Consider the following 12,695-nt stretch of genomic DNA (forward strand, 5'->3'; position numbering starts at 1 on the left):
ACTCCTCATTCTGGGATAGTCAGGGGTGAGGAAAAAAAAAACAAAACAGAAAATTAACAAGATTTTCCAACCAAGAATAACTGAATACTACTCGTATATATGCCCTTAAACTACTTACAAAATAGGCAAGTTTTAGGTGGGAGATCTTTCTTATAAAATTGAAGACAATATTCATTAACTTTTTTTACAGTAATAACACCCTTTCTTTTTTTATTTTTTTTTTAATAAGAAAGAAGATGCTTCTCTCAATGAATTTAATGCAGCTTTGATCTTTTTGTTACGAGCATAAAGGAATCCTTCAATCACTGAAGTCTATCTAAAAGTGAGAGCCTAGTCATCTAAAAGATCAGATGACAAGCACTGATAGTAAAGCTAGGAATACATCCCTTCATTTAATCTAGAGCAGAAATTAGACTATATGCCTATGCTTATTAAATATAACATTTTCATCCTCTTGCCCTTTTATTTTCTTCAAAGTACCTATGTCATTATTCCACATGCTACATGGTAGCCCATAAATGCAGTATCAATATATTTGTATGAACTGTACTCCTCCATTCTTAGATGTTCAATAACCCTACCATGTTGCTATGTATTCCATTTATCCATGTGGCTAACAAAGTGTTTGCCAAGTACCCTTGAAGAAACAAGAAATATCATTATGATAATAATCAAAATTTCTAGGTAGATTTTTTTAAAAGCAATGAAGTGACATATTTCCGCCTTCCTTGTTTTGCTAATAATTCTTCAACTGAGATAAGCCACCATATTTACGCAATGAATATCCAAATAGGAAGATCAGTGTCCCACATTCATTACTTAAATCAGAGCATTTCCCTATCATTGCACTCTGCTTTACATTTTAATATACTTGTGTAACAGGTTTGAAATTTGCATTACATTGATAGGATCAAGTTAGGTAGATCACAGTTAAAAGTTGTCATGTAAAAGCTGTTATAGATATTTAGCTATTGACTCCTTATCTAGCACCACCTGCCATAACTCTGTTGCCTTTAATGAAATGTTCATTAAAAAATATTCTTTTTCATAGAAAGCCTAAAATCATCATGTTTCAAGAATGCAAAGAGAAATATATATAAGGGCATCTTTTATTTTGATGTTCCTACTGTTTGATTCCAGTTAGGCTTCATCCTGTTCCTGGTTTACCAATCATAACCTTTGATATTATTTTTTAATAGTCTGATCCAATAGGCACAATAATACCTAATAATAACAACAACAATAATAATCTCACACTTTAATTCTGGAAAACTTGGTATATTTCCCCCTGTTCATGCAACAGATAAATCACCAAGTTAAAATAATTTCTGTGTTACACCGTTATAAAAGTAGCTGAAGAGAAGTGAGGAAAAGAGGAAGAAGAAAGAGTAATAAAGTTGCAGGGAAGGGAAAGGGAGGAAGGAATCTGTATTTTACTCTCTTTAACAGATATGGCCATAAGGGAAAAATTTAAATATTAATGAAAATGCTTATTTCCCAAAGGCCTGGCCAGCAAAGAATGCTGAATGAGATAATTCACCAACCAAAGGAACATAGTAACTGAAAAGCAGATTATCAGTGAAGTGAAAAACAAAGGCAGCAGACATAAATAATTAACTGAGGATGTTTCCTGTGGAGGTTTAGATGAGCTACAGGCACTATGTGGAAAGTCAGTTGACTACCAGATTGTTATGTTCACTTTCAGTGTTTCTTATATTAATGTATACACCCAATATTAAGTTTCTGTGGTCTGAGTTACCTGAAAGGAAGCACAACCCTACATGTTTGTTTTTTTTTTTATCTATGTTGAAAACCATACCTGCTGTACTCTTTAAATGAAAGCTGACAAGCTACACCTTTAGATTGTTGCGGGAGTAATTACCAGCTACCTAAACAGATGTTGTCATCTTGTTCTCACACTGTGTGTGTCTCTCTATATATGAAGAAAAGACTATCAAAACTGGTTACAACTGGAAATGCTCAGAAAGCAGTTGAAGTGGAATAATCTGGTAGGAACCTACTATTACATTATGATTTTTTTTTTCAGCTGTGTTGAGCTTTGCCTCTGTTCTCATACTGTGAGGGTTCTAACATAAAGAATAGGATCCCTGAAACAGCAATTGTGGCATGTAACTAAACTAAACTAATCTGAAAGAATCATATTATCCCCAAAATGGGTCTGATAAGGGATCAAAGCAAATTCTCCTTTGTCTCATTGTTCTGTCCCATGGGATTGCTCTTGTACTTGTGGATCATAGCCTCTACAGATAGAAGATTTCTTGGGCTCCAACGAGAGGATATCAAAAACTTACTGAACAGATATGACTAATTAAGTGTAGGAAACTAGCTTTATGTTTGCAACTTGATGTTTTTCTAATCAAAGACCAGAAGTACTCAAGTTCATACATAAACCAGCTAAAACTTGCCATATGTTGGACTGATTTTTCAGTTATTTGAATGTAAAAACTCTCAAGTTCTATTGTGTTAAAGCTACTGACATTGTTGAAGTGATACCTAAGAAGATGTAATGGGCCAACGTGTATGTACCAGTCATGGGACAGATAGGAAACAAAAATCTGAGGAGTGGTAGAAGGAGATAAGTATGAAAAATCTCTTCTGTATAAGTGGTGATTGTTTCAAATGTATTGATGGATTCTTAGCACAATGAGTAAAATTGAAGAAACTGGAATTTATTTGAACCCAATTTGCAAGTAGTAAAAAGGCCTGAATTTTCCTAAAACAAATTATTATTTTTTGGGAGGTGTTTTAAAATGCCAAATATCAACATATTGCTTTCAAGAGAAGAATCACAGAATCGCAGAATGGTTGGGGTTGGAAGGGAAGTCGAGATATCTAGTTCAAAGTTTCTTCCAAAGCAGGTTCACCTGGAACAGGTTGCACAGGACTGCGTCTAGGAGGATTTTGAATATCTCCAGAGAAGGAGATTCTACAACCTTTCTGAGCAGCCTGTTCCAGTGCTCTGTCACCTCTCTCAGCCTTTCCTCATAAGAGAGATGCTCCAGTTCCCTAATTATCTTTTCAGCCTTCTGCTGAACCCTCTCCAGTACTTCCTTGTCTTTCTTGGACTGGAGAGCCCAGCCCAGTACTCCAAATGCAGCCTCATTAGGGCTAAACTTAGGGGCGGGATCACCTCCCTGGACCTGCTGGCAATGTTTTTCCTAATGCAACCCAGGATACCATTGGCCTTCCTGGCCATAAGGGCACAATGCTGACTCATGGACAACTTGTTGTCCTTGTCCAGGTCCTTCTCTGCAGGAGAAGGATCTTCCCTTCTCCTGCAGGTCAGCCTCCAGCCTGTACTGGTGTGTGGGGTTATTCTTCCTCAAGTGCAGGACCCTGCATTTGCCTTTGTTGAACTTCAGATGGTTCTTCTCTGCCCATCTCTGCAATCTATTGAGGTCCTTCTGAAGGGCTGTAAAGACTCTGGGCTATTGGCCACTCCTCCCAGTTCTGTATCATCCGCAAGCTTGCTGCGGCCACACTCTGTCCCTGCATCCAGGTAACTGATGAGTAAGTTGAACAATACTGGACCCAGCACTGACTCCTAGGGAACACCACAAGCTACAGACCTCTAACTAGATTCTGCACTGCTGATTAGAACACTCTGAGCTCTGCCCTTCAGTGAATTCTCAATTCACCTCACTGTCCACTCATCTAAGACACACTTCCACTTGAGGTTTTTGAAACACTTTATACCAAGCATCAACATATTGCTTTCAGGAAAATAGGAACCCAAGACAAATTATGTGCTTTGAATATATTTTCTGCAAAAAAATATGTGTATTATCTTGTGAGCTTGCCTTTTTGGGAATTCAAGGCTTCAATATGGATGTAACTTTAGGATGATATCCATATAAACATATATATATATATCTCTTTCCAAAGCACGGCCACAGACATCTGAGCTATTAACACAGGTAACTACTGGAAAAAGATCCCTCTGAGTATCTGTCAGGATACCTGCCCCTGTCCATAGAGAGTTCTTTGGAACAAGAACTTTTAATTGCATTAGGACCAGGTTTGTCTCTTGAATTATCTGTCGTATTATTGAGAGATACTTTTAATTTTCCTAACAAGGACTTGTCTTTTCCCACTAGGCTAAGCTTTAATGAAGAAACATCAGCATTGCTAACAACTGCACAAAGAGGGACAGAAGACCTTTGTGACCAAGGATGTGGTTGTCATGGAAACTGTTGCTGTTTCTGTCACTCACTGGCTGTCTTTCAGGTAAATCAAAACAAAATCAAGAAAACTCTGTTTATCATTTCAAGGCTCTTAACCGCAAACAGAAATAGGAAGATGTAAACCCACGCCAGAGAAGATCAACATCATTATGAAAACCATTTGCCTGAGTGTAACAACCGAATCTTAAGGCGAAGGAAGCCCTTAAGATTTGAAAATGTTCATTGGTCAAAAGGAAAAACAAAAATTAGAGGGTCTGTAAACAATCAGAGAGTTTTATTAGTAAATTACACAAAATTACACACTTGGCATGGAAATTGGTATGTTAGCCCCTGACCTACTATATAGGCACATGACAGTGGGTTTTGGATAAACTGTTAGGGTGAAAGGAAAAGAGAAATGAAAGGGGTTGATTAAAAAGGGAGAGATAAAATAAAGAAAGGAAAAAAGAGAGGGGAAAAAGAGGTCACCAGCCACCACTCCAGCATTGATCCAGCTGATGGGATGCCAACCCTGGTTTCAGCGGCAATCCAGCTGATAAGCGGCAAACCACCTGTGTCGGTCCAGCTGATGAGGTGTCCAGGGGGACTGCCTGAGCCTAAAGGGGTACCTTTTTATGGACAGGTTTCTCTGCCGTGGGAACAGGTTCCTCTGCCCTGGGGACAGGTTTCTTGCTTTTTATGCTAATTAGTTTAGCATAAAACATAGTTGTCATCCACAGTCTGTTCTTCTAGGCCTTTCTGTAAATGAGTCAGAGAACTCTGGGAATCTTTGGTGGTCCTAATCCTACCTAATAATCCACACCCACTTCCTTCCAATCATTTCTGTGCTTGCACTGTACTTTATTGTGGTTCTTTCCCATGGAAAAGTGCTGCCCTATCTCCACCTGACTCCCCTTCTCCAACCAAATCTTGATCTTTCGCATGTTGTTTTAATACCAATAGTCCTTAGTTATTACCAACAATTCTTGTCAGTTGTTACTAACAGTACTTGTTTGGCTTCACAGCCATCTGGTTATTGGTGTTTGAGACACACATTAGCCCCTTGTCTTCTGGGAGCTGAAAGCTCAAAAGGATCTTACTTTGGACCGTTTTTTGTAGAGTTGTTAAAGACTTTAGTACACACCAACCCCTCATAATCGAGAGCTTGAGGGGTGTCATTTAATATCACTGTTTATAGGGTTGCAAGAGTGTGTGTTTTAGTCATGGTAATTTTCCATCCTGGCCATAATTCAACTCGGTAACTGTCTTTGAAGTTTCAGCAACAGAAATATTATTCCACTTGGGTTGTTATTCATGCAAGAAAAATAAGTTTCCAAGGCTGCTCATTAAAAAACAGGTGCTCATTAGACAACACTATTTCCTGGGAATAGACAGTGTTTCTGATAAACTGGAAAGAAGCTTAGCCCAGGTGCAGTTTGTCAAGGCCAATCAACATTTCTCAGACCATACTGTGGCTTAAGGGTAGGTGGGGATGTAACTAAAGTCAGCTTTTCTGGCCTCTACAATGAGTGGTGAAACTGTAAAAATTTAGATTCAGATATTTACAAGTGATGTCCATATACCATTAATTTGTACCTAAATCTGAATAATGATTTAAAGAGAAGACAGCTGCATATCACATTTGAAAAGACAATGACAACTATTACATGTGTAGTAAGTGCATCTCTTATGCAAGTTTTTCACGTAGCGTCCCTTAGTTGCCTTAACTTTTGCAAGTAATAAAATGAGTTAAGTGATAATCATTTAAGCTTCTCATATGAGAATTTTTGTGATTTGATAGCATATTGTCTCCAATCAATCTATTTTGGCTGCCCCATTTTCTTAATGTTGTTCCTTATAATGCCTCTCAACAGTTGCTAAGCTATTCTCTCTCTTACCAAACTTATTGGTTTTGTGTCATCGCAAGATAAAATTTAATAAAAACTAATGAAATAAGACTTTTTTGATTTGTAATAATACTACGATATTGGACACAGGAATTTAGTAATGGAAAGTGCCTGTGGATATCGACATACATGCTTTGAATGCATACATGAAACAGTCTGATCTAATCTGGTATTACTCATATAGCTTCATTATCTTGTATTGTCTAAATCCATTACTTTCGGACTTTATTTTTTTTATTTGTGTTGGATTGCCAGCCACATTGTCAGTTTTGATAGCATTTGTATTTTGGTGATTCTAGCAGTGATGCCTTACAACCAGCACCTATTAATGTAATTTTTTTTTAATTGAAATTTGAATTTTTATTGCTACAAATTCCAAATACTCTGATGTAAAATTCAAAAGCATTTCAGAAGTTTAAATCTAGAATTTCTTCGTAAGAATTGTATCTTCTATCTTGAAATCTTTAAGAGTTAAAAGTCAATGTCTGGCAGAAGGCATTTGTCCTAGTTACAGGGACTGGGACCAGTGTATCACTATGTGGGTATAACCAAAACTATGGATTCTACACCCCCTATGTAATTTCTGATGGACTGTTAATAATGGATCATTTGCAGCAGCTGCCCAGGGCACACCTGACACCTCAGGCTACAAGCTGGGTGTTAAAGAGACCCTGAGAGGGGTGTTTCTTTGTCTTCACACTAATAACTGTGATAACAGCTGTGATAACTCCACTCTGGGGAGGCATTAGCACCTTCACACCCAGTCTGAGGGGTCATGTCTGCTAATGGGCCATACTGGACTGGCATAATAGGCAGCTGCAACACCTAGACCATCAAAGGCTCCAAAAATATCCCATGACTCACAGAGTTAAATCACCCATTGTGAGACTCCCTGCCCTGGGGGAGGTACTGGACATTCCAACCTAAGCATATATAATCTTGGGGGTTTGGGACTTCATGTACTACTCAGATCCAGAGGAGGACCAGAAACTCCAACAAGACTGTGACTACCACTGACCGTAATTGTTATTTCAACAGGACTGCAACCATCATCTGGAGCAACAGGCTTCCTTTCCTTTTACTTTGCACTGAGGGGGGCCACGTGGTGGTCAGCACAGGGGTTGACAAACACCGTTTTGTTCTTCTCCCAGGGTGTGGGGTTGTACATATTTCTTTGTGGATTAAAACCAGTTTTTCTCTATACCATTGTATTTATTGTAATCTTTTTAGTAAATTGTAACTGACTTGTAATGTCTCTTGAGCTAGGTTCATTTCTCCCACTGGTTTACTTTTAAACCGGCACAGTATTATACTGTGAAATTAATGTACCTGAGAGTGCAGCTGGTTTCACATAGTTAATATCTCTTTAACCTCAACTGCTGTTAAAGAGAATATCTGTTTGCTTCAAATAGATTTATCTGACTCTATACAACACAACAATATGCTGCAAAATCTGTGAGACACATTTAACATGCTTGCAATTCTGTATCCTAAAATTGCATATACAGGAATGAGGTTCAGCTGTTTGTGAGGGAAATTTTTTAGGTACGTACATTAAAATACCATCTTGCAAAGACTTAAAAGCATTATCAGTGACTAATACAGCATTAAAATGCATAATTACTTTAGAAGTTAAACTGAAAGTCAGTATTTATAGAAGTATTTTATTTAAGTAACGTAATATCCTTAAAACTCTTGCCAGTCATTTAGCACCATATTTAAAACTGACTATTCCTCTAGTCTGTAAATTTGTTACTCATATGATGGTTTCTAAAGCATTCCTCTTTTTATATTTTGTTTTTAATTTGTGATTCTTTAGGATTTTTAAAGGTTTATTCCATATTGCTGCAGCAGATTTAACTTCTGTAAGATATAATTTTTAACCTCAGTGCTTTTTTTCACATGTTGTCAAAGGTAATGTGACAACACATAATTTTTTTCTCATGCATAAAGATAATTTTGTAATTATTTCATTAATAATAATTATCCATTAGTAAATTTAATGCCATAAGAGCTGAAATTAATTAAATATAACAAAACTGGATTCAAAATAATTTTAAATAGGTCGTCAGTGTAACTAGAAATTCACATTTGATTACACCATCCTGCATTTAGAGATGTTTTTATATTACAGCACTGATTAGAAGGTTTGCAACTACTAAGAGTTGTTTCCCACAGCTGATGCAATTCAAGGTAGCCTAGTTTGATGCCTGAATGCACTCTTCTTAACAACAGAGCAATAGATATTGATGGTGTTCCCCTAAGATAAAGTTCATTCAATTTCTGTTGGTTTAGGCTCTGTTAAAATTCAGTACTTCCTTATCCATTAAATCGTCAGATCACGGGATCACTCTTAGCAGCAGGTAGTGTTTAGAAGAGAGTACTACGCTGTTGTATTGATTTTGCAGTGGTGAGGGAATCATCTAAGAGAAAATAGATGACCTCTCTAGTTTGTGTGATCCCATTTTTATATCATTTTTATCTTAAGACTGACCCTGGTAGTTTGGATCTTGCTTATGCATGAATGTATGGAAGTGTGCTTAAGCTATGTGCAAAATATTTGACTGGATATAAAAATTATTATTTTCTGAATGCAAGACTGGGGACTGAATTATGTCTTAAGTTATTTTAGTGTAAGGAAACTGTGGTCTGGGAGTATAGCTCACAGTTATACACTTAAATTCTCAAAAACTTCACATTTATGAAATCTTGATAATTAACAGATGAAAGGCAGATAATATGTTCCTTATTTTCTTATGGTATAGTACTGCTCTTCAAGCCAAATTGGAATTGAAGAAGAATTAAGCTGTCATTTTAGAACTAGAGACTGGTTCGTTCACTTCTGAACTGACAGTTGGAAAAAAAACTTGGGGTTTTTTTAAGGGTTTTGGGTTTTTGGGGGTATTTTTTTTTCTTCTTCTTCTATGAAGCTTTCCTGTAGGGAAAGCCATCAAGCTGTAAGAGAACAGATTACCATGGGGGAACTGTTAATCTGAAATTCAGAGTAGCTTCTGATTTGGTTACAATAACACCCAAAATGAATTCGGAGATACCCATCTTAAATTAAATCCAAGTTCATCAGAATTAAATCTGGGGGTTTATTCCTAGGGTTTTACTGTCCTGGTTCCACTTTACAGTCTGCTTTTATGTGTATAGTAAAGGCTATTTATTTTCGGTTCACACAAGGAACAGCTAAGCAGAGAACTTTTTCTTTGTTTAGGCTTGCTAAGGTTTTCTTGTACTGATTTCTCAGAGAAACTTGAATTATTACTGAAAGGCATTACTTTAAAACAGCACTCCCTAACCTTAGCATGAGATAAACAGGTATATCTCTTTGTGTTTCAGAAAGAAAAGTATTTTTAAAACAGAATGAAATGACATCAGATTACTCATGGTAAATAAAAAAATTAAGGCTGTGGCTTTTATTTGCAGATGAAAGACACTTGAAAAAAGCTACCTTAAGATTAGGGCTCCTGTAATTCCTTTTAATAATTATTACTGCCTGTGAAAACATGCTTCAGAATTTAAATAGATGCTAAAGATAGCGTAATAGAGTAAACGGTATTTATCGAGTTCTAATTTTGTTTTAATCTAACACATATTCCATATGCCTTTTTGTTCCCCTGCCCATTTATCTACTTCAGTATTATTACCTGCTGTATGTTAATCAGGTCAAAGTGAGACTCATTTTCTCTGTAAAACTTTATAATTCATGGCATCGATAAAATTATGAGTATAATAAAAGTAGTAAGGCTTTGCAAGGTAGAGGCGGTTCCTCTGAGACCCCACGGTCACTGTTCATAGCATCAAGTCGGTAAACGTTTGTTCTTAAACCTCATCTCTATGTATCATTCATTTCTTTCTACCTAAAATATTCTCACTAGCAAGCAAAACCTCCCTAAAAGTAGGCTTTTCTCTGTATCCCTCAGTAAGGTTCTCAAAGTTAAAGCCAGCATGACTTTTTCTGGTTTTTTAGTTGTTTGATAGAATATGATATGAATGGAGACTTACAAAAAATACTCTTAAGTAAGAGAGAATATGTGGAACAAACATAAGTGTTCGGTCTAGTTTTGACCTAGAATTGGCAGTGATTTGAGGTTCTTTCTCTTTTATCATGTCCATCCCTCTCAATCTGGCTACTTGGAGGTTTTTAGGAGTTGTCTATATCATTTACACTTACAGGCTTCCAAAATGCATCTCAAACCTGCTCAATATGTGACTTTTGGAGTTAGAGCAGTCAGTGCCAGTATTAAAATTCATTACCAAAGGTTCATAAACTCATTAACCAAACCATATGAATATGAATACCACTCTGAATACCAAGACTATTTCATATTTTTATTCTTTCCCTTTTTAGACAGTGTCCTTCCCAATTCAGAGTGGACAGTACACGAAGTGTTGTTTCTCTGCCAAATGAACGATGAACACATAAATTACCAGCACTTATCACTGATAAGCCTATACAATTATTCAGCATTCCCCCTACCCCCTGGCCCTGCACTGGCCATGTAACTTTATCACCTTTGATAACTAAACATAAAAGTTGGGAGACAGAGCTGTAGATAAGTACTAGTGCCTGGGGACTTTCATGCTCTCAGTCTTCCAAGTGAAAATTGAAAACATACTTAAACTTTCTATTGCCTATCCTGAAGTACTGCATTTGCAGATAGTGCAAAGCAAGAAAACAGGTAGCTACAGTCCTGAAATCCAAGGCAGATTGCTGTCCAGAGCCTCACTGCTGGATCCGGTGCTTAGTTGAACCAGGGAAAAAAACATTAATCTGCTGAATTATGTACTTGCTATAATTGTTAATCCAGAAGAAGAATGGAAAGGTAAAAATTATTTACTGCTCCAAGAATCCTGAAGCATGTTTGATGTTAAGTATTAAGGATGGGAAAAGTTGTAGGCATGAAAAGAGGCATTTTGAATATGGATGTAAGAAAGAATGCTCGTTTGCACGTCTGTGGGGGTTTTTTTCCCCTATGTTTAAGAATTTCTGGAATTAGTTATTTAGATTTTTATACCTTGATGGGACTATTAAATTATATTCTTACATGCTGAGATGTGGTCCTTCAACTTGCAGAATACCAAATGTTAGGCAACCACAAGATGCCTTTCTTTTAGCAGGTAAGAAATTGCTGTGCTAGGCCTTTTCAGGGCTAAGATAATAGAAAATGTGAGCAATAGTTAGAATCAGAACAACAACATTGTCATGTATACAAGAATTAAAATAATGTTTGATATTTCATGAAATAAGTGTTGTATCATTTCCATTCATATCAGTGGCATACTGCAACATATTTTAATTTCCTACCTAAAATACTTTCTCAGTTTACTACACTTAGATTTGGTCATTAAAAAGTTCCTACCTCCTAAAGAGTTCTTATGAGTCTTAAATCTAGCAAACTGGTACTTAGATTATCTCCAATTTGGAACTGGAATGACAAACCAGTTTTTCTTCAGAAAAAAATTGTGATGCCTGCTGAAAGATAGATGCCAGTCATTCTATTGTCACCACAAATCTAGAGAACCTGTAACCTGCACATCTGTCCTCATTTTTGGGTTCTATCTTTTTTGGTGGATAAGTCTTAACGCGACAAATTGTTTAGAGTCATCCTATTGCAGCCTGATGCTTTTAAAATATCTTCTATTTCATGAGATATGATACTAAATCGTGTGTGTTTTACTCGTAAAATTATAAAAAAATATGATGAAGCAATGTTTTTTGGTTAACATAATGATTTTACCACTGTGTCTGGGACTTTACACAGAAATATCTACTGATTTCAAAATTACACAATAAGATAATGCCTCTACTACTTCTCTTCATATTTTTTTGAATTATATGGAAGATGACATGCCACTGGGATTCAGTCCCAGCATTAGACTCCTTCATCTTGACCTGAAGTCAAAATGTCAATCAGTATTACCGCTTTATGATGGTTTTGATTAAAGCTTTTGGTCACTCCTCTTGATCTTGGTTAAAATATTAAAGACTAAATCTCTTTTAACTTCAAAACTCCCACATTTGAGTCTAAGGATACTCTATGTCTATAGCGCTGATGTAATACTTAGCATTTATATTAGAGTACAATAAGGAATAAGTAATTCTGTTTTACTTGAGGTTTTTTCTGATTTTTTAGTTCTTAGAGATTTCAGGCTGCCTGTTTACTTTTACGGGCTACTAGAAAGATAATGGGCTAGTAGTAAAACTATTTTAATAAAGCTACGAAAGCATATTTTAAAAGTCCTTCTAGTAGAGAGAAATCTGCTGTAAATCAGTCACAAAGAGCTGGACAAAACAGCAACCATGCAGGCCCAGGTTCATCTTATTTAACTTACATGTTTAAACTGAAATATTACAGTTAGGAAATAATTAGTCTCCTTCCTATATAGTCAATAGACAGAGATAGGCACTTGCAAAAGGCAGTTAAACCCATCTGCATCTGCATTACTCTCTGGAATTCTGCACTAAAACACACTAACTTCTAACATTAAGGATATGACCTCTTTCAAGTTTTTTTGTGATTAGGGAACACAGAGAGAAAGCATATTTCTGAATAGATACTCAAAACAATGGCAGATAAGAAAGAAAAATGTGTCA

General features: G+C 36.4%; 1 protein-coding gene across 7 annotated transcripts in view; it reads left to right on the plus strand.

The window, feature by feature from the left end:
- The window catches only part of CNTN5 (contactin 5), a 618,340-nt gene that overhangs the window by 287,437 nt on the left and 318,208 nt on the right, over positions 1–12,695 (plus strand). For all 7 annotated transcript variants that reach the window (XM_039385365.1, XM_039385366.1, XM_039385380.1 and 4 more), the window contains one exon: positions 4,119–4,248. In XM_039385365.1, the coding sequence (XP_039241299.1) occupies positions 4,194–4,248 (55 nt within the window). In that variant the 5' untranslated portion in view covers positions 4,119–4,193. The remainder of the gene's footprint in view (positions 1–4,118; positions 4,249–12,695) is intronic.

This window comes from Pipra filicauda, unplaced genomic scaffold, assembly GCF_003945595.2.
Source record: "Pipra filicauda isolate LSUMZ 115617 unplaced genomic scaffold, ASM394559v2 scaffold117_size3949168_pilon, whole genome shotgun sequence".
Classification (NCBI taxonomy): Eukaryota; Metazoa; Chordata; class Aves; order Passeriformes; family Pipridae; genus Pipra; species Pipra filicauda.